Consider the following 23,423-nt stretch of genomic DNA (forward strand, 5'->3'; position numbering starts at 1 on the left):
TAGGGAAGAGGGTTGTAGAACAGTTAAGAGCCCATTAGCCTAGCCTTGGGTTCATAAAACTTATTCCTATATCACTAGACTACAGTTTTGAATGTTTTTAAAATACAAGCCCAAAAGACACATTCTCAAATCCCCAAAATACTTTGTATAGTAAAGATACTGGTTGCTTATGATAGTAAAGATGTAAGTTATTTGTCTTATCAGGCCAAAGGTAATTAAGAAGCCAATCCATTGTAATTCTGAATGGGGTGAGGGAATATTATCCTGCAAGGGATTCTGTCTTGAAGAGACATACTTACTGTCCTACTGGGGAAAAGAGAAAGGAAGCAGCCCAGCTGTGCCTTCCTCCAGCTTTCTAGTTAGGAATTCTGGCAAACTCTATGCTACAGGGAAAGGCACACTGGGTCCTTGGAGCACTGGATCCTTGGCATGCATTCCCACAGATGGGTCTAGGCATGCCATCTCTGGCATGCATGCCATAGGTTTGCCATTACGGACCCATATGCATTAGTTTTGTTTATGCAGATTTTCTGTTTTATGAATCCACAATTATCTGTTATCTTTAATAACTGTCTCTATCTCTTATTTATTTCCTATAGCCTACTCTTAGCTTTTAAAGGTATATTATATGCTTTTCTTCTAAATGCTTAATGAAAAAATCTTTACTGTAAGATTATGTGTCCATTTAAAATTTTTTGTAGAATATGACATAAGATTTATTTCACTTTTGGCATATTGCTTTTCCAATAATCCTTTATGAAATAAGTTCCTTTGAAAGTAATTTATGCTTTTTGAAATATTGAATCCTGGGTTATTGAGTTACATTGTTTCTAATTCTCCTTTGTCTATTCTATTCCATTGATCTACTTCTTGATTTTTAAGCAATATTAAATGATTATTATAATTGCTGCTTTATAATATAATTTGAGACGCAGAATAAATATTCCTCCTTGGTTCTTACTTTTTTAAAATTATTTATCTTTTTATTCTAGATAATTTATTTCTCCAAATGAAATTATTGACTCCTTCCTAAAAAGATAAAAGGATCAAATATGAACCAGACAACCCACTTCAGAGTGACAGAATTCCTTCTCCTGGGACTTTCTGATGACCCCAAGATACAACTACTACTCTTCATATTAGTTTTGGGGGTGTACTTAGTTACTGTTCTTGGAAACCTGCTTCTTATCTTTCTGGTTCTCACTGATACCCAGCTCCATACACCCATGTACTTTTTTCTGTGCAATTTATCTACAGCTGACCTCTTTTTCTCTACCAACATTGTTCCCCAAGCTCTAGTTCACATGTTATCCAAAAGAAAGGTCATTTCCTTCATAGGATGTGCAGCTCAGCTGCTTCTCTTCCTAATTTTTGGATGTACACAATGTGCCTTGCTAGCTGTAATGTCTTATGACCGATATTTGGCTATTTGTGATCCCATGCACTACTCTCTTATCATGACAGGCAGGTTATGTTGCCTCTTATCTTTGGGGTGCTGGATCAGTGGTTTTCTAGTTTCAATTGTGGACACTACATTCACATTACACCTACCCTATCAAGGAGACAATAAAATTTCTCATTTCTTTTGTGAGGCTCCAGCAATCTTGGCTATTGCATCTGGAGATACCCATAGCTCAAAGATGGCCATTTTCCTCATGGGTGTGGTGATTCTTCTTGCACCTGTGTCCTTGATCCTGGTTTCCTATGGCTCTATCATAGTGACTGTCATCAGGATGAAGACAGCTTCAGGGAGGCTCAAGGCATTTTCCACTTGTGGCTCCCACCTTTTAGTGGTTATCCTTTTTTATGGAACAGGAATCATGACTTATATGACACCCAAGTCCTCTAAGGAGCAGGGGAAACTGGTGTCTGTGTTTTATGCTGTGATAAACCCCATGCTTAACCCCCTTATCTACAGCCTACGGAACAAAGATGTGAAAAGAGCTTTCAGGAATGCAACCAACAGAGGGAAAATCTGTAAACTCTGAGCCTCACAATTTAATTGTATTCATCAAAACATTTCATTTCAAAAATTTGTTGTATCACAACTAGCAACACCAGCAGCAGCACCACCACCACCACCATAATTTTATAGATATAAAATGCATTTCCCCTCATGATTGGTAATAGAGAATGCATCTTGATATTGTATTATAAAGGTATAAAGACTTTTTGCATATCATATACCTACAAATCACTTAACCCTGTTTGTCTTAGTTTTTTTCATCTCTAAAATGAGCTAGAGAAGGAAATGGCGAATCATTCCAATGTCTTTACCAAGAAGACCCCTAAAAGGGACACACAGAGTCAGACATAATTGAAATGACTAAACAATAATAAGGACAGTAAAGTGGTACAGTATACAGAGCACTAGGCCTGGAGTCAAGAAGATAAAAGTTCAAATCCAGCCTCAGACACTTATTAGTTGTTACCTCCAACCTCATCTCCTTCATATGTAAAATAAGCTAGAGAAGGAAATGGCAAAACTTTCTAGTATCTTTGAAAAAACCCCCACCTCAAATGAGAATGTGAAGAGTTGGATACAATTAAAACAACTGAACAATACCAGCAACGTGACTTAGATGTGAGATGATCCATCTATCACTCTAGAAATCTCCAGTAATATGAAGTATTCAAGGATAAGTTTTGTTAATGTAGAGTTATCATGGCTCCTGGACATTTTGCACTAAATTTTAGGGAGAAAGAGTAATGCTTCATGTTAGGAACCATAAAAGGAAGACTTTTGAAAAACTAATGGGATTTAAAAAAAATAAAGCATGAATGAAAAACATAACATGATAATCATTAATGTATAGTGTTCTATATGTATTCAGTTAATCATTATGTTCTTTCTAGGTAGGACAATATCACAAATGCTGTGTTCAGGAATACAGTATCTGGAACACAGTAGATACTCCATCAGTGCTTGTCAACTTATTGACTTAATATTGATAAGCTGTTATGTCCAAAGGAAAGTAACAAAAATGACAGAGAGGAAAATGTGCATAGTAATAGTTCTAAAAATGTTTTTAGAAAACATGTCAGAGGACCAAGCAAGAGATAGAAAACATTATAAAATGAATGACTTTTATTATATCAAATTAAAAAGGTTTTGTGCAAACAAAACCAATGCAACCAAAATTAGAAGGAAAGCAACAAACTGGGAGAACATTTTTATAACAAAACTCTCTGACAAAGATTTAATTTCTCAAATATATAAGGAACTGAGTCAAATTTACAAAAAAATCAAGCCATTCCCCAATTAACAAATGGTCAAGGGACATGCATAGGCAGTTTTCACATGATGAAATAAAAACTATCAATAAGCACATGAGAAAGTATTCTAAATCCCTCCTGATTAGAGAAATGTAAATTAAAACAATTCTGTGGTACCAATTGATACTTAACAGATTGGCCAATATGACACAAAGGAAAGTGATAAATGTTTGAGGGGATGTGTCAAAATTGGGACTCTAATACACTGATGGTGGAGTAGTGAATTGGACCAACCATTCTGGAGGGCAATTTGTAACTATGCACAAAGGGCTTTAAATAATTGCCTGCCTTTGGCTCAGCCATACCACTGCTGGGTTTGTACCCCAAAGAGATAATAAGGGAAAAGACCTGTACAAAATTACTCTTTGTGGTTGCAAAAATTTGGAAAATGAGGAGGTGCCCATTGATTGGGGGAATGGCTGAACAACTTGAGGTATCTGATGGTGATAGAATACTATTGTGTTCAAAGGAATAAAGAAATGGAGGAATTCCATGTGAATTGGACTGACTTCCAGGAATTGCTGCAGAACAAAAGGAGCAGAACCAGGAGTATATTGTACACAGAGACGGATACACCGTGGCACAATCTAATGTAACAGACTTTTCTACCAGCAGCAATGCAATGACCCAAGACAATCCAGAGAAACTTGTAAGAAAGAATGCTATCCACATCCAGAGAAAGAACTGTGGAACCAGAAATGCATTAGAAAAATATATACTCAATCACATAGTGCAATAGGGATCTGATTAGGGTTTTGATGGGTCACTCCATCCATCACTCAATTGCAAGGATTACTCAATTGCAAATATGAATAAATTAGAAATATGTTTTGAACAATGACACATATATGTAAGGATAATAAAAAGGAAGATAGATGGGTTGTAACAGGGAATGGAGAAGGTGAAGGTACAGAAGGGATAAAGAGAGCTGCTGAGGTAGAGGAGAGAGAACCACTGGAGCTGAGAGATGGTCTGTGAAATTCTCTTTCCTTCACACTTCAAACCCATGAGAGAGGTATCCCTGAGCTGATGTTGTGGCAAGGATGAACAGAGGCTGTGTCTTAATAAGTAGGCTTCTGGGGGATTAAGGAGTTCACTTGTCCTCAGGACTTGGCTGTGCCTGAGCCCCTAGAAGCTCTACTTGTTAGGTAGACTGACTGTCCCTGTTGTCTCTTTATTGATTAGTCGAGGCTAAATGGCCAGTCTAGCCTCACATCCTCTCTTTTTCCTAAACTACAATGACTAGAATCTGACTGAGTTTCTTCAGAACATGGTTGGTTTAATAGTTCAAGTAACAAAGTGGGGGGGGGGGGAATAGGTCTGTGAGAATAGGAAACCCTACAGGTTGTCTCTTCCTTCTCTAGCCAAGTCAAATGGCTCAGGTTTCAGCATCTCCTTTTCTCCTTCCTCTCTAATCACTTCATGATCCTATTCTAATCAGGTCACTAGCATTCTTCTTGAGAAGGTAAAGGGATGGGATGGATCTTCAGGGTGACCCTGTGAGGTTCAAGGGATAAGCACCCTCCAGGAGCAGTTGTTCTTTTGCTTTATTTAATCAATGATCTAAAGATGTCAGGAATTTTCTGTCTTTAGGGAAAGGGCAATGGAGGCAAGGCTCTGTCACTACAGGTTGGGATCTCTGGCTTTGTTCCTTGCTCCTGTCTCTCTGGAGTTCACAGGGCATAGACCCATTTTTAAGATTTTAATCCCACAAGTCCTTTCTGCTCCTCCAACTGCCACTTCCCCTCCTGGCAACATTCTAAAAATGGTTTCTCAGTTTCAGTTTTCCTTTCCACATATATAACCCAGTGTAATTGCTTCTTGGCTTTTGCAGTGGGGAGGAGAGAGTTGGGGAGAGGGTAATTATAATCATGTAACCATGGAAAAATATTCTAAATAAAAATTTTAAAATTAAAAAAAAAGAAAAAATGTCAGAGGAGATTTACTTCAACTTGTAGCTATATAGCCTTGAGAAGTAGTCAAGCCAATATTTGGCTCAATATCTTAAGACAGTATGTTACAGTTTTAGACAGCTCTAATTGTGGGGAAGTTGTGGTTTTTTTTTTTCATATAACTAGCCACCTGCCTTTCTGCATACTCTGTCCATATTTTGTAATTCTTTCTGCTCATCAAGCAGAATAAACTTAATTCCTACTCCATATGAGTCTTACAAACATTGGAAGACAACCATCATATCTCTTTCAGCTAGATTTGTGCCTCTTCTTACTAAATGCCTCTAGTTCTTTAAGCTTCCATTTCACATAATTGAGTTATATCAGTTTCACACATCTTTGCAGACAAGTTATTTCTAACAATCTACCCTAATTTTGGTCTTTTCAATAGATAATTTAATACAAATTCAGTACATAAAATTTCATCTTAAACAATTTAGCCCATTTCTTTAGCTTGTGACTTTTTTCTTGAGTCCTCATGTTAGTGGTCAGGACATTATTTATCCCTCTCAGTTTTCTATCATCGGAAAGGTTGATAAGCATCCCTCCATCCAAGTAATTGATTAAAAGAAAAATAACACAAGGACATAAAATTATGACACTACAGTAAAACTCATCTGTAAATTGTCATTAATTTATTATTTATAATTTTTTAACCCAGGCACTCAACTAGATTTACATACAGCTCACTATTCTGAGATTTAACTGCCATTAACCCCCTTGTCCATATAAATAGCTTGAAAAATGCTTTCCTGAAATTATGTATCTACATATAACTTGACCAAATAATTAAGTGGAATTTTATTGACATTATTTTCATTTTCTCAGACTTATTTTATCAACATCTTTCTTTTTTATAGCAGATTCAATATTTAATACACCTCTCTCATTCCACTAACCAGAAAGTTGTATCAAGTAATCAAAGGAACAGAAAAACAAAATGAAAAATGCAATTCATGAATAGCATCCAACTTAACAATTGCACCTGATAGTATATATAATATTCCATGCCCATATTTACTGATATCTGCTAATATGAGACAGTAGCACATTTCTCAGCTTTTCCCTATGCCCATGTTAGATTATCATATATTGTTAAATTTTAGTTTTTGGTTCATTCCACTTACTTTTTCTCATTGTATAAATTGTTTTGTTAGTTATGTTTATGTCAGTATGCATTCATTCACATATCTTGTGCTTTTGCAAATTATTTATATGGATAATTTGTTAGTACAATAATTGCTTTCCTACAACTAAATTGCTTTCCTAAAGGAAATTAATGAGAATCTACTTTCTTTACAATTACTTCCTACCAGAAATGTATATATATATATATATATATATATATATAAAATACATTGATATAAGTATACTGGGAGTTAAGATGGTAGAGTAGAAGATGCTTGCTGTCCTGATTCTTACACAAATACATAAGATGGAAAATAAATCACCTCAAAACAAAGGAAAATAGGATGAGTGTGTTTCACTGGAGTAAGCAGCATAGCATCTATGGAAATAAGCAGAACTTGTACAAGCCCAATGCACTTTTACTTCACCATAGACAATGAAGCTACAAAAGGTAAATGAAACTAGACTGAACCACTCAATATGGGTATAAAATGCAGAGAGCAGGAACCTATGTATTCCCAAGTGGTAGCAGAGCACTTGAGATAGCAAAGCAGCAGAGTGGGTGACTGGCACAACCTAAGCAAATAGCAAAGGCAGAGACTGCAGAAAACTTATTCAATCTTCTGTGGCGGCAGAGCACTTGAGGCAACGTAACGGCATAATGGGGGACTGGCCCAGCCTAAGTCTCTCCAGATGAGTAGCAAAGGCTGAGCCTATAGAATACCAACTCATTCCCACATGTTGGAAGAGTCCCTGAGTCAGTAAAGAGACAGAATGCCTGAAGTACCAGACCCCAGAGTAGGGACCTTTAATAAAATTCACAATGGCTTTTGATCAAACTGCTGCCCTGAAAATTTAACCCTTCACAGTCTTTTTGTTAAAACACAAAACACTTAGTTTATTATTAGGAAAATATGGATAGGAAATAGGAAGGAGGAAAGTGAAAGTAATCTTACAATAACTTGTAACTCTACCCCAGATCCCAATCATAACTAAAGTTCTCTAAAAAACCCTATATCTATCTGCCTCAGAGGGCAGTATTTTCTGCTAGGCCGAAGCCCTCGCCTACTCTCCTATTCTCACTATCTAATAATATAATCTACCTTAATTATCATACATATATAATAATTAATATATAATCTACCTTATCTACTCACGTTATTAGTAATAAATAAGATTATTAAGGCCTTAAATCCATTTCTCAATCTCCTCACAATCCCAGAGAGAGCAAGTTACACACTCCTCTCTCTAGAGGACCCAGAGACCAAAAGCCCTCTGCAACTATCTCCAACTCACTAACTCCCCTCCCCCACACCCTTCTAACTGTCACTAACTGACAAGCAGCACAGCAGGGGGTCTCTTAATGAAAAATATTGCTCCTTTTCCTCTTAAATATAAAAAAGGAGAAACTAATAAAAAAACTCTCTTAACACCTCTGATGAACCAACTTTGAGATTCTCTCTTTCTAGCTCCTGATTTCAAATATACGCATATCATTAAACATCAAGATCATACATTTACACTGATGAATATAACTTGTGAACATTTCAAATGACTTTCTTTCTTAAGAAAACAAACCATGAAATCTAGGATCAAAAAGGTATATATATATTCTTATAAACACATTAGACAATATCCGGTATTCTAGTGAAAAATCAAATAGATCACATTCCCATTTATTTAGTCATTTTTAGTAATTTAGTAATTTTTAGCAAATTTTAGTATTTTAGTAAAATTTAGTAATTTAGTAATCTTCTATGCCTCTAAACCTCTGAGGAAAAAGAGAAAGTGAATAGTCAAAGCTTACAACTGAGGATGTATTTTTGAGTTACTTGCACTAAAATGTCCTCTTGATAACACCTGATAACCATCCTAAATAGAAACAGAATCCCATATTTACCTTAATGAGGAGGAATCCTCTAGAGTCTATTAGATGCTCCAGAGATAGGCTCATATCATAGCTCATTAAACTGGGACAGTCCTCAAAGAATCAGTGCTTATTAGGAGAAGTACTCTGAACCACCAAGTATATTTGCTAAAAGGAAGGGCTGAATGAAGTCATTTTTCTATTCTTCTTCTCCCTTTTCTATTTTGCTTCCTGCTTCCTGTCTCAATGATAAGACTTTGAAATGTGCTATCTAACTGCTGGACAAGATTGCTGTGCTTTCTATCCTACCCAGAAGCGCCTTTTCAGCTCTATGTTCTAAATTCTGCATAATTAATACAGACTCACTATGAGACATTTTCCTGGTCTTTTCTGCCATTCAGGTGAGAATGTTAGGTTTGGAGCAGAGAAGAGGCAAAGTAGACAGGCTTTCTGAAAAGGGGGGTGAGTTTGATATTTCATGTTTAAAGGGGATTTAAATTTAGCATCTCCCTGACTTAGTACTTTTTCATTTTGCGAATACTTCTCCACCTAATCTGACATGCCAGCATTCTCCCCTTGGCAATTCAAAACAGGCAGGTAAGTTTTCATATGGGATCTGTGTCTTCCATCACCTGAAAAAACTCCTCAGGAACTAGTTTGGGATGAATCCTGAGTGATAACTTGCATAAAATAAAAAATTCCTTTGACACAGAGAGTATGTGGATGATATTTATTTTATCCATAATTAGGAAAGGTTGAGCTGTGTCTAGAGTGCTAGACTTGGAGTTAGGAATAAATGTTCAAATTCTGCCTCAGACTCTTAATTATGTGACCCTAGACAAGTTTTTTAGTTTCTAGCTCCCTCAATTTCTTTATGTTAAAATAAAGATAGAAATAGTAATCCCCTGATAAGATTATTATGAATATTAAGTGAGAAAATCTAGTAAAGTGTTTTGCTAACCTTGAAATCTTCAGTAAACATTAAATATTATTATTGTGATAAAAACTGACCTAGAATGGAATAATAGCTATAAGCCAAGAAGAGAGAGGAATTATTTCCCCATCTTCACTAAAAAAGTACCCTCCCTCACACAGGAATGGTGATGATCTATGAAAGAATCACTGAAAATCTAACACCCAGAATGTAATTGTAGAAATTAAAGAAGTAATACTGAGGCATTAAGTGCTTAGTGGATAGAAAGCCAGACCTAGAGATGGGAGAGCCTGGGTTCAAATCTGGTCTCAGATGCTTCCTAGCTTTATGACCCTTGGCAAGTCACCTAATACCAACTGTCTAGCCTGTTCTGCCCTTCTGCCGTGGAACTGACAGTATTTATCCTAAAACAAAAGGTAAGGGTGTTTTTTTTAAATGAGAGATTTATTTATTTAATCCTTTGTTAGACCAGCTATAGAGAATCATAGGATATATTCTGTTTCTAATTGGGGTGTTTCAGTGTCTAAGGTAGTCAATGACAATGAAAAGAGAACTGGCTCTAGAGTCAGTGAAACTGGATTCAAATTTCAGCACTGATGGTTACTACTTCTATAACCCCAGGAAAAATATTTAACAAGTCTGGCACTCACTTTCCTCATATAGAAAATAATAGATTTAAGTTAGAAAGAAGGAGTAAGTAAGAATTAAGTAAGAAAGGACCAGTTGAACTCTCCAAATTAGAATCATATAACGAACTCTGTTATCTCATACAGATCTAAGGAAATCAGGATTCTGTCACTATCTAGAAATTCCAGGATCCAAACCTCAGCTAGCTGATCACTATCTATTGGCAAGATTGTATTGGTCAGAACCAACTACTTTAAGGAAATTCTAATTTTCCTCCACTATCAACATCTATGGACATCATAGTTTTTATTCAGAATCTTTAACTATGTTTTCATGAAAAAACTCAAACTTATTGTGATGAATTCTGAGACACCTTGACCAGGCCTTTAAACTATTTTTGTACCTAAAATGTAAAGGAGAACGTGAGGGCAATTTGGGAGTAATTAGCTTCTGTGTTGCATTCTCATACTGAAGCCACTTCCTTGTTTTTAGAAATCAATGATTGGGATTAAGGCATAGATATCAAGGTTACCAAATTCTTATAAAGATAAATTTTCAGTGGAAAATTGAGATCCAAAAGATCTAGACTAACTAAAACAAAGGAACAAATAAAAAAAACATGAAATGCAATAAACACAAATACATAGTCAATGGAATTTTAGTAGCATGGGTTTCAGAGTAAGAAAGATACTTCTGGGAACCGAATCTTATAATGATGATAATCTGAAGCATAGTCAGAGGATGGTGAGGAATCTGACAAACATATTATATTACAGAAATATTTAGAGTGGAAATATAAGTTTTAAAGAACACTTTGGTAATTTGGTGGATGAGAGAATGGTTGCTAAGTGCCTGACATTCATTAGATGAGTTCTGAGGTTCCTCCCATCTCAGTAATTGAATAGTTTTGTGAATTTGCTCTTCTTTTCACAATTATTTCACAGAGGAGTAATACAAGTTGGACATTTATCTTCCGGATTTACATTTTTGGGCTCTGATACCCTGAACACAATCAAGCCCTCAGGTTGGTAGCTTTAACAATTGGAAAAGGGTTAAATGGAAATGGAAATACAAAAGGATCAAATATAAAAGTAGGGTCAGGAACAGAACCTGAACATTCCAAATTGTAATTTCATCTATAACAGTCGCATCTTATTTCTTGGTCAAGAAGTTAAGATTTTGTAATGGAGCAAGAAGTCAGGAGAATCAAATTTAATTAAGTTGTACTACTTAGGGATACTATAAAGATGAGTTAGTCTGAAATTTATAATATTATAAAGAAAAGAAATATATTTCTTTCAGACAGTGACATTTTTCAATAAAAAGATAATATTTGTTTTGATAAGAGGGAACTAGATGGAAGGGAATGTAGACTTATTTGCTTGAATTGGCAATCAGTTCCAAGGGATGGCATATTATTTATAGATTATTAACAAATTGCAATGAAATGTTATTAATGAAATTCATTTAGAAATCAAGGGTTTAGAATTTGGATGTCAGTATTTAATAGCAATCATTATCATTGGTACTTAGGTTCACATACCTGGACTCAGATGCATATTCTAAAATGGTACAATTTCTATAAGTCATAGAATAAAACATAGTTGCAATCATCAGAATAAAACCAAATAACACCCTAAACTTGAAAAAGAAATTATATTTTTCAGTGATTACTGGTACTAAAGAAATTTGGATTTAATTAGATGAAGTTGGGAATTAGAACCAGTTTTGGGGGAAAATTTTAAAGGTATTATTTTAGATGTAGGACCCTTATATGATGACAGCACTATTTACTTTTTTTATCTAACTGTACTTCAAAATATGAGTCCTCTCAATAATCTCTGACTTTATTAAATCACTTGCATTAAGATCAAGCAGAAACAGATGAGAAAATAGAATCATGAAAAGTGAGACAAAGAGATAGAAAGAGATAAAAATTGACCATCCTATGGGATTAGAGAGGAAGTGCTAGGGAAGAGAAAATAGATCAGATGACCTCACAGATCCTCATGTAGTGATAATCTGATTGCTATTTTCAGTGAGCATCAGGAAGAGTGTCACAGTGGCTGAAGGAGCAAGGGCAGAGAGTAACTAGAATTTTTAAATTTATTTGTGAGTTTGGTGTTAGCTACACTGGGGAATGGACACATAGCTCCTCAGAAGATATAAGGTATTTTCATATTTATTATCTCCTTAGATCCTTGGGAAGAGATGGAATTCATATGAATAATGGTCACCAACTTCAATAATTAATTCTTGTTAAATGTGAGTGTAAATTTAAATACTCTAAAATTCTTTTGATGTGCTCCCATAAAATATTAATTGACAAGGAGCCACCCATGAAATTCAAGGCAAAAATGTTTCTTTCTATGATAAACTGATCTACAGTATCATGGAACAGAATATTGAAAACAGGGTTCTATGATTCCTAATATGGGAATTACTTCAGGAAAATAATGGTCTCAGCAAACCACAACCTTGCTTAGGACTTCTTCTTGGTAGTGGGTCCACTTTTTCCAATTCATTTCAATTGTAGGTTAAATACTGTAAACCCATCATTTCTACTCTGTTCTCAAGATTCTGTTCCATGATACTGTAGATCAGTTTATCATTTCATCTTCTCAAGAAACATTTTTGCCTTGAATTTCATGGGTGGCTCCTTGTCAATTAATATTTTATGGAAGCAGGTCAAGAAAGGATATCTCGAAGTGGTTTTTGAGTTTGTCACCTTGATTCCCCTCTATCCGAAGGAGAGGAAGAGAGATGGTAAGTGATTTTCCCCAGATCATACCAGTAATAAATAGCAAAGGGATATCCTCTAACTCCATATCCAGAACACTTTCTGCTTTGCCATGTGTCAGAGGATAGTTTTGTAGAAACTGTCATAGACTCCATATAGATTCCATATTGACCGTAGAATACTTTCTCTAAAATGGGCTCCCCTTTTCCATCTGGGGAGCATATTGGTTCAGAGCAATACCTTCAAACTTATATTAAGAAAACCTACCATGAATATCAACATTTCTGGAAAACAAACTTTATAGAATCTGAAACAATAATTCACATTCAGCCAGCATAGCCAGTGTCTGTTTCCATTAACTCTGGAATATGGATAAAGAGAGCAAGATAGACTCAGACAATTAAAATACTTTTGTAGCTGGAGGTCTCAGTGGAGTTTTTCTTCAGTGCAGTGATATAATATATGTCACCATCCCCTGAGTGTCCTTTAAGTATTCTCTTGGTTTATCTAATATCACTGAAGATTTAGCAAACTTTGGGAGTTTCTGTCTTCAAATATTTCCATAGACCTTCTCTGAGGTAAAACAATGGTCTCAAAAATGTTGATTCAGATCTTCATTAAATTAAGGCAGGACACTAGATCACCTATTCATACATCCACCAAGTTAAATTATGTAGGTACTTTGAGCAGAACTTTGTAATAGAGGTAGAGGATCCATAAAGTATAGATAAAACCCAGTCTCTCCCCTTGAGGATCTTTTACTCAATTTACAGGTTAAGATTGTAAAATAAAAAAGCAAAACACAATTTTACATGATTATGGCAAAACAAAGTCATATATGAAAGCAGAGAGTAAAGTACATCATTAAGCAGAGGTTTCAAAGAAACCATCAAGTAATAAGTAGTATTTGAGTTGATGTGTCAGTCAGAAAAAAATTTGTTAAGCAATTACTCTACATCACGTAGCAGTGCTTTTTGTACAGAGCAAAAGTCAACTATGTGACAGCCCTATTCAATAAACTCATGAAGTTGCCTATTACCCCCAGGAACAAATGTCAAATCCTCTGTTTGACATTCAAAACCTTTGCCTGCCTTTTCAGTTTACTTACACACATACATTTTTCTAAACAATGATACTAACCGTCCTTTTATTCCTTGAATGAGGCACTCCCTCTCCCTACAATGGGCATTTTCACTGACTATATCTGATTCTTGGAAAGCTTTTTTTCCTTATCTCCATTTCCTGGTTCCCCTGACTTCTTTCAAGGTTTAACTAAAATTCCATATTCTACAGGAAGTGATTTCCAAAATATCTTCTAAGATCTTCCTCTTGTTGATTATTTCCTTTTTTCTATATATATAACTTACTTGTCCATAGTTGTTTATATACTGTCGCCTCCATGACTACTTCAAAGCAAGAATTCTTTTGCTTTCCTAGCACACAATACAGTGCCCATCATAGAAGTGACCCTTAAATGTTTATTGAATGACTGATAGACAACAGCCTTTGATCTCTAGAAACTTATAGTCCAAAGGAGGAAATACTATGCAAATAACTTTTCAAACATTCTACATACAGGATAAATAGAAAATAATCAAGGTATGGTAGGCACTAAATTTAAGGGAGATCATGAAAAACTTCTTGTAGAATGTGGGATCTTATTTGGAACTTGAAGAAAATGAACGAAATTAAAAGGTGAAGATAAAGAGTAAGAACAAAACACTCAGAGATGGAAGATGGAGTACCCTGATTGAGAAATAGCAAAGAGGTCAATGTCACTGGTTTGGAGAATTTATTGGGGGGTGAGGCACATAATGAATAAATAGATAGATTAGTATTAAATAGGCAAAGAGAGGAAAAGTGGGGTGATCATTGTTAGTCTTTAATTGGTGTTCTTTGTAACAAGACTTTTTGACCAATTACTAATCAAGCATATAAACACAAATGAAAGGAAAGTAAGCTCAAGGCAGAGATTACCAGTATCATTCTGCCTTGTTCCAAGGGATAATTCCTAATCCTTTTCTCTCCTCCCTGGAACATTGCATTGTCTGACAGAAGACTTTTGCTTGCCATTAAGAATCAGAAGCTAGCAAAGTCATTTCTTGTCTACTATACCATTATATGTCATACATTGGCTTATTTTAAGTATTTTCAAATGCTTTTGAGCTATCAAACAATGAAATGACTTTCTTCTGTTAGGGTGCACTTCTCATCAATGAAAATGACTTTTTGAAATGTTATCATGGTGGTTATTGAAGGTTAGGTGGATGGTTGGACCAGATGGCATCTCAGGTCCCTTTCTATACAAGATTCTATGATGCTAAGATTACATCCCTACAACAAGTATCTGTGGGCTCCATTCAAAAGAAGCAGGAAGATCAAATATGAACCTGAACAACCAGACCTGGGTGACAGAATTTCTCCTTCTGGGGCTTTCTGATGACCCTCAGACTCAGCTGCTGCTCATTATATTGTTCTTAGGGGTCTATTTAGGTACTGTACTTGGGAGCCTACTTCTCATCTACCTGGTTTTAACTGACTCACACCTCCACACACCCATGTACTTTTTCCTTTTCCACTTGTCTCTGGCTGACCTTGGTGTTTCTACCACCATTGTTCCGCAAGCCCTTTTCCACATGCTGACCAGGAAGAAGGCCATATCCTTCATGGGCTGTGCTGCTCAGCTTTTCTTTACCCTCCATTTTGGATCTACACAGTGTTCACTATTAGCTGTGATGTCCTATGACCGGTATTTAGCGATCTGTGACCCCATGCATTACTCTCTCATCATGACAGGGCGACTCTGTGGACAATTGGCATTGGTGTGCTGGGTCTGTGGTATTGTGGTATCCTCAGTTGATACTGTATTCACTCTCAGCCTCCCTTACCAGGGAGACAATAGGATTGCTCATTTCTTTTGTGATGCCCCAGTTATCTTGACCCTGGCATCAGGAGACACTCATAAAGCGGAAGTAGCCATTTTTTTCATGGGTGTGGTAATTCTGCTTACACCTGTATCCCTGATCCTGGTCTCCTATGGCTTTATCATAGTGACTGTCATCAGGATGAAGACAACCTCAGGAAGACTCAAGGCATTCTCTACCTGCGGCTCCCATCTCCTTGTGGTCATCCTTTTTTATGGGACACTGATAAGTTCCTTCATGACACCTAAGACCCTAAGGGAGCAGATGAAGCAGGTTGCTGTGTTCTTTGTTGTCATAAATCCTATGCTTAACCCTCTTATATACAGCCTGAGGAATAAGGAAGTGAAGAGGGCTTTCAAAACTGCAGTTAATAGGAAGTAACCCTCATCCTTGTGGTATAAGTACATTATATGCAAAATTTATCATTAAGCCCCTTTACAAAAAATAACCATTCCCCTGTGACTCTTGTTAGGAAATGCATAAAAATATTTTCCATTTATTTCTTATATATCTATATGCTATACCTTCTTGGAGCCACAGGTGAGAATTGGGTGAAAGTTGGATGCCAAAGATGGAAAAGGACTTGGCAAGCACTAATATCAGATGTGATAATTCCTCTTGGAAACCCTATATCCCCAGTAGCTGTAAACTGGTAAAATCTTATTGATGGACATTAAGCCTCAAATGCCTTAGTGACTTAGCATGGAATGTAAACTCCAAGCATGTAAAAACATCCCCTGCCAGAATGGGGAGATGTGAACAATTTCTTCTAATGGCTATGAAGACAGCTAAAGCAGGTGTTGTGAAGTATTTATAACTTAGACATCAGAGACCCCAAGGTCTTCTACTACATCAAGCCATTGCCTGTCATCCTGACTTTCCTAACTCTTGAAGAGAAAACTAGGCTGAAGTGCCTCACATAAATTCCCTTCACACACAAATCAAGACATCATCCTTTTATGTCACTGATCATCTTAGAGAAAAAAGAACAAGCAATAATTACATATTTACATATACATATATGCATATATATACACATTTGTATATATATGACTATATTTGTTTAAATATACAAGTATATTGTATTTATTGTACATCCCTACAGTGACTTAATTACTGTGAGAAGTTTGATATGATGCATCATCTCTGCAGAGAATTGGGTGGCATTTTTCTAATATGGAAAACTCAAGGAAGAGTTATGTGAAGATTAAATTAAATCTCTCCTCTGATTGTGAAGATTAAATTAACTCCCCTGTCCATTTTTTAGATGTAATCACCAAAAGTGTAAACACCCCATTCACACTTGAGTGGGGGAGGTCTGTGACCCACCTGTGTGATAGTGGGTGATGAATCAGAATCAAACTGACTGCAGCTTGGGCAGTCCTAAGCAAAGCTTCAGCTATAATTGGTAGATGTGAAAGTGGAAGAAGGCTCAGGAAGTGAAACAAAAGAAAGTGTATTTAAAAGGGACTTACAACTTCCTGGGAGAACTTCATCTTCTTCTGGAGTTCTGAGTTTGAGGCTGATGAAGAATCTGTTGACTGGACCTGAGACCCTGTACTTGGTGAAAGTGTTCTTAAATCTCTCCCTTTGGACTGACACATGGTAAATGAAAAGAGCTGACTCCTTTCCTAGATTTTCTAAAAAGACTAGCCTCAGGAGATATCTATCCTCCTGAGAGAGGCTCCCTGCATCCCCAGGGCGTCGGCTCAAAAGCTGAGACCTCTCCAGCTAAGGGCTAAACTACCCTGCCTGGGTTGAGCCAGGGTTTGGAACAAAATACTTAGAGCTTAGGCTAGATATCTTACCCTATCCTCTCTCTAATTTCCTACTTCATTCTTTCTATATTTTTAAAAATAAACTGTAAATAAAATCTCTTTGGAATTTCTGGTGACCCTATTCTTGAATAATGCAGTCCAACTTTTTATATAAAAATCCTAACCAAGCTTATCACAGAATTCCTGCCTCAGTAATTTCTTGGAAGAACCTACAGTATTTGGGGAGAGAATTGGTTGAGTTCTCATGTGAGGAGCTAGCTACGTGTCTAGCTGTTAGTTATGGCTATGATTTTACTGGGGCCTACTCTTACTACTGGGGACTACAGAAAATACATGATTTATTACTTATGTTTATTTGGGTATATGATTTGGGGTTTTGGTCTTACAAGATTATTTGCAAAAATGAATAATATGGAAATATAGTTTTTGTGATAATACATGTACAACCCAGATTGAATTGCTTGTCAACTCCAGTAAGAGGGAGGGAAGAAGGAAGAGAGACAACTTGAATCATATAACTTTGGAAAATTTATGTGGAAATTTGTTATTAAAATAAAATAAAGATAAAACATTTTTAAATGCCCTTATCTTTCATCTTGTAACCAATACCAAATATTGATTCCAAGACAGAGGAGCAATAAAGGCTAGGCAATGGGGGTTAAGTGCTTTTCTCAGGGTCACACATCTAGGAAATGTTTAAGTTAAAATTTGGATCCAGGAGCTCTTATCTCTAGGCTTGGCTCTTAATCCACTGAGTAATCTAACTGTCCCCAAGTAATCTACTTGTTTAGTGCAGTAACAATAAATCTGTCCAAAAATTATTTTATAGAACTAGAAAAATAATTTAAATATTAATCTTGAAGAACAAAACATCAAGAATATCAGGAAAAATGATGATAAAATGTTAAAGGAAAGTGGCCCAGGATTATCAAATCTCAAACTATATTACAAAGCAATTATCATTAAGACAGTCTGGTACAAACTTGAAATAGTGTGTTCAATTAATGAATTTATTAAATGCACAAAATGTAGTAATAAATGATGATAGTAATTTAAATTTTGATAAATCAAAAGATTCAAATTTTTGGGAAAAGAACTCACTATTTGACAGAAAAAAAACCTATTGGGAAAATTGGAAAATGGCATAGCAGAGCCTGGGAACAGATTAATAGCTCACATTGTATAATAAGATAAGGTCAACATGGGTACAAGATCTAAATATAAATGCTGAAACCATAAGCAAATTAAGGGAGTGTAGAAGAGTTTACCTGTATGATCTATGGAGAACGGAAGAATTTAGGACCAAACAAGAGACAGAAAGTATTCTAAAGTGTAAAATGGCTAATTTTGATTATAATAAATTTAAAAGATGTTGTACAAACAAAACCAATGCAACCAAGTTAAGAAGGAAAGCAAAAGACTGGGGAGGGGGGAGATTTTACAGCAAGTTTTTCTAATAAAGGTGATCTGGTACTGCTTTTTTTTTTCAGGTAATAAACCTTTATTAAGTGCTCCTTATGTTCTAAGCACTATACTAAATGCTGGGGATGCAAATTAAAACATGTGATTTATCAACTGTTTATTTAGGCATATGTTTGGGGGGTTTTGTTCTATAAGATTATTCGCTTACAAAAATGAATAATATTAAAATAATTTTCACGTGATAATCCATGTATAACCCAGATGGAATTGCTTGTTAACTCTGGGAGTGGGGAGAGATATAATATGGATCATATGATTTTGGAAAACTTATGTGGAAATTTGTTATTACATTTTTAAAAAAATTAAAAGATAGGGCGATCACAAATTACATTGCTCATCTAAGCAATTCTGGCTTGATATGGGCAGGAAAGTATGTTTTATTAATTATACTTATTAATTTTTTAAATTTTCAGTTAAAGTAAAGCAGGCAGATCTTCGTGTATGGGTCTTTAAGAAAAGCTATATATAAAATTGAGTAAAATCTGAGAACAAGGAAATAACTAATGTGGAATGATCAAGATTTAACCTTAAGGTGCCAACTTGTTGTTTTTTTTTACTATACCCTTAACTTCTGTATTAGAATCAATACTTACTAATGGTTCCATAGTAGAAGGGAGGTAAGGGCTAGATAACTGGGATTAAGTGACCTGCTCAAGGTCACACAGGTAGGAAGTATCTGAGGTGAGATTTGAACCTAGGACTTTTCATATCCAGGACTGGCTCTCTATCCACTGATTCACCTAGCTGCCTCCACAGTGTCAAAATTTAGAGGATAGTAACATCCTTCAAAAACAACTGAGCAATAATGGCACCTTATTAGTAAGAATGATTCCTTAAAATGAGAAGTTAACAGTGTGGCTGGTAATGCCACTTTGGATGAACCTATTTTTGACCTTCAGGTGTACCAGCCAATCCCAATCTCCACAAGCAGACTCTCCAGCACTGTCTAAAATGCATTTCCTTCTATATTCTAAAGGTTTATTTGATGCTGCCTCCAACCATAAAAACAGATAGTCACATGACTAGTAGGGAGGGATAGTTATTGGGAAATTGTCATAGTTTGTGGTGTGTGCAGTTAAAAATAATGAAAATAAAACATCACCTAGGAATAAGTATGGAAAAATTATCAGTACCACAACATGATAAACGTGAAAAAACTGGGGTATAAGACTGCTCTCCCAGAAAAATCAAGCTTCATCACTATATTGAGCAATTGTTAACTCATTTAAAATATGGATTTTTCCCATGCACATATTATTACAGTAGATAGAGTATTGTGCCACTGAAGGTATCACCAAACAAAAATATGTGTATATGTATGTATATAATATATATACATAATTTATGTATTTTGTGTTTCTATTTATCAGTTCATTCTCTGGAGATAGACATTCACAAGTTATTCTTTCAATATTAATTCGATGGCTATATATAATGATTTCTTGGTTCTATTCATTTTCTTCTTTATTTTATGTAGGACTTCCAAGTTTAAAAAAAAAAATTGTCTGCTCATCATTTCTTACAGTACAGTAGTATTCCATCACAACGATATACCACAATTTGTTCATCCATTCTCTAATTGATGAACATTCCCTCAAACTCCCAATTTTTGTCACCACAAAGACAATTGCTATAAATATTTTTGAACACATAAGTTCTTTTCCTTTTCCCCTTATCTTCTTGGGAGTCAGAAGAGAGTATTCAGAGTTTTATAACTCTGGGCATAATTTCACATTTTTCTACAAAATGATTGAATGAGTTCCAAGTTCCTTCAACAATGTATTAATGTGCTCATGTTTCCATATACCTTTCAACAGTTCTTATTTTGGCCTTTTGCCATTTAAGCCAATCTAATAGATATGAATGATATCTAAGAATTTTTAAATTTGCATTTCTCTAATCAGTGCTGTTTTAAATCCATTTCCGCAGGTCTATAAATGGCTTTGATTTATTTATCCAAAATACTGTTTCTTAACGTCCTTTGACCATTTATCAATTGGGGATGGTTCTTATTCTTATAAATTTGAAAAAGTTCTCTACATATTTTAGATATGAGAACTTTCTCCAAGAAACTATCTTTAAGCAGACCTGGGAAAACATTATACACAGTAGCAGAAATATTGTAAAATGATTATCTGTTAAAACTTGGCTACTCTCAGCAACAGGATGATCTGGGGCAATCCTGAGAGAATTGAGGAATGCTACCCCCCTTCAAAGAAAGAACTGCTAAGTCATCTTTCACATCAGTGTATTTATGGTTTTATTTAGAGGTTTGGGTTATATATGAATATGCTTTTACAACAATGACCAATACAGAATGATAATAAAAGTAAAATTTTTTAAAAAGAAAAAAGGATATATAGATCTTTCTTTACCTTTTAATTAAAATAACTAATTTAATATTTTAATTCATAGATCATTAAACATTTGGTAGAATTCACTTGTAAATCTGTCTGATCCTGACAGCTTTTTAAAAGGAAATTTATGGTTCATTAAATTTTTCTTTTCAAAAATTGACTTATTTAGGCATTTTATTTCCTTGGCTACATATTTTTTGTAGGCATTTTTCCATTTCAATTATATTGCTTTATTTGTTAGCATGTAATTGAACAAAATAATTGCTGGTAATTGCTTTAATTTCATCTTCATTTGATATCCCTTTCATCTTTAATGCTAGTACTTTGGTTTTCTTTTCTCTTTTTAAAAATCATATTAACCAATGCCTTATCTATTTCCTTAATGTATTTATACAATCCAGCTCCAAGTTTTATTTTTTTAATTCAGTGGTTTTCTTACATTCAATTTATTGATCTTACTTTTGGTTTTTAGAATTTTCAATTTGGAGTTTCTTTGGGAATTTTTAATTTTTTTTCCTTTTTTAGTTTTAAAAATTGTATTCCCAATTCATTGATCTGCTTTTTCTGTATTTTATTAATATAAGTATTTAGAGATAGAAATTTTCCTCTAACCACTGTTTCTTTTTTGCTATATCTCATAGGTTTTAGTATGCTGTCTCATTATGACCATTCTCTTTAATAATATTATTTATTGTTTCTATGACCTGTTCTAAATCACTCATTCTTTTTTTTTTTTCAAAACACTGTCTTAGAATAAATACTGAGTATTGGTCCTAAGGCAGAAGAGTGGTAAGGGCTTGGGGTTAAATGATGTCCAGGGTCTCACAGCTAAGAATGCTTAAACTCACTTACACTTTAAGATTCTTATTTCGTCTCCAATTATTTTCTACTTTTTGTTTCCATGTTTTCTTATTATATATAGCTTTAATTGCATTATGGTCTGCAAAAGATACATTTAATACTTTTCCTCTTCTACATTTAACTATAATGTTTTTGTGTCCCAATGTATGGTTGATTTTTGTAAACACTATATAGTTCTCAAAAGAAAGTATACTCATTCAATTCTTTCCACATTTCCATCATCTTTAGCTTATCCAAGATTCTATTCATCTTCCTGACTTCTTTATTATTGATTTTTTTTGGGTTAGATTTATCTAATTCTGAGAAGGGAAAGTTGAAGTCCTCCACTGTTTTGGATTTGCTGTATGTTTCTACCTGCAACTTATTTCACTTTTTTGTTTAAAGATGTGAGTGCTATAACATTTGGTGCATATAGGTTTAATAAATAAAGCCAAGAACCTGACTTCAGCTTCCATTTTCCTGGATCCATAATATTTAGTTGGGGAATTTGACTTTCCCTTATGAATTCTAATAAAAGATGAGGAGATTTCTGAAATAAATGTCAACATGAAGACATGAACAACTTATTGGGATGGAACTGTTGTTCCTATAGCCTATTAGTTGGTAGGGTAACATGTAGCCAATTAGTTGATAATGATATCCTCTCTGATTGTGAGAGTTAAAAAAAAATCAGTCACAGTTAAATACATTACCAAGAAATGGAGTGACATGTTCAGACATAATCTACTTAAAGTTAGGGTAGCCTTAATGTCTTGATGGGTTTTTGTCCATAAAAAAAAAAAGATATCTATGAATTTTGTATAACCAAATCAATAGAAAATATCTATGGGTTTGAAAATTATACAAAATTGAAGAATTTGTACATGTACTAGATGACTAAATGTCCATGATAAGGGAAGATTATTGCATCTTAAAAATTAAATTGTGAAAAAAAGTATTTCAGGAGGAAATTGGTAGGAGAGAATTATTGGTGGAGAAGCAGGGATTTATTCAAATCTATAAGTATACTGAGAAAATAGGACTAAACAGTTGAAATAGTAATATCTATTCTGAGAACCCACCAGGTCAGCATATGGGTTTTTCTGTTCAGGCCTTCATATGTAAATCCACAGTCTTTGTTATTCCCATGAAATTATGGGGGAATATTGTCTTTGTATTGCCCTGGCTGCTTGATATGTGACATATTTTACTTATCCCCTGTCTAGCCCTCTTTGATCCATCTTTCTTTTAATTTTCCCACTTCACTTTCTTATAAAGGACTAATTGGGATATTGTGAAAAATTTTTCTTAGCCATTAGACTCTTGTTACTGGAGGTGTGCTAACAGCTCATATACCATTTATTGTAAAGATCCCCTGGGTTGGCTTAAAATTAAAGGACTTAAATCTCAGGAGATTTTACTTGCCTCCATAATTAGTCTTCTCAAACAACTGATTTCACATTTAGCAAGATGCTGTGCAGATTTGGACCTTATCTAGACCTTGACAAATGGCATGAT

General features: G+C 34.9%; 2 protein-coding genes across 2 annotated transcripts; both read left to right on the forward strand.

Annotated features, from left to right (window-relative positions):
• The first annotated feature begins 1,052 nt into the window (after positions 1-1,052).
• On the forward strand, positions 1,053-1,988 carry LOC100010754 (olfactory receptor 2D2-like). Its single transcript, XM_001364120.4, has one exon. The coding sequence runs from the start codon at positions 1,053-1,055 to the stop codon at positions 1,986-1,988; it is 936 nt and encodes a 311-aa protein (XP_001364157.2).
• A 12,920-nt stretch (positions 1,989-14,908) lies between these two features.
• LOC100618282 (olfactory receptor 2D2-like) lies at positions 14,909-15,829 on the forward strand. The gene has a single exon (XM_003339608.1). The coding sequence runs from the start codon at positions 14,909-14,911 to the stop codon at positions 15,827-15,829; it is 921 nt and encodes a 306-aa protein (XP_003339656.1).
• Positions 15,830-23,423: the final 7,594 nt, after the last annotated feature.

The sequence above is a fragment of the Monodelphis domestica genome, chromosome 1 (assembly GCF_027887165.1).
Source record: "Monodelphis domestica isolate mMonDom1 chromosome 1, mMonDom1.pri, whole genome shotgun sequence".
Classification (NCBI taxonomy): Eukaryota; Metazoa; Chordata; class Mammalia; order Didelphimorphia; family Didelphidae; genus Monodelphis; species Monodelphis domestica.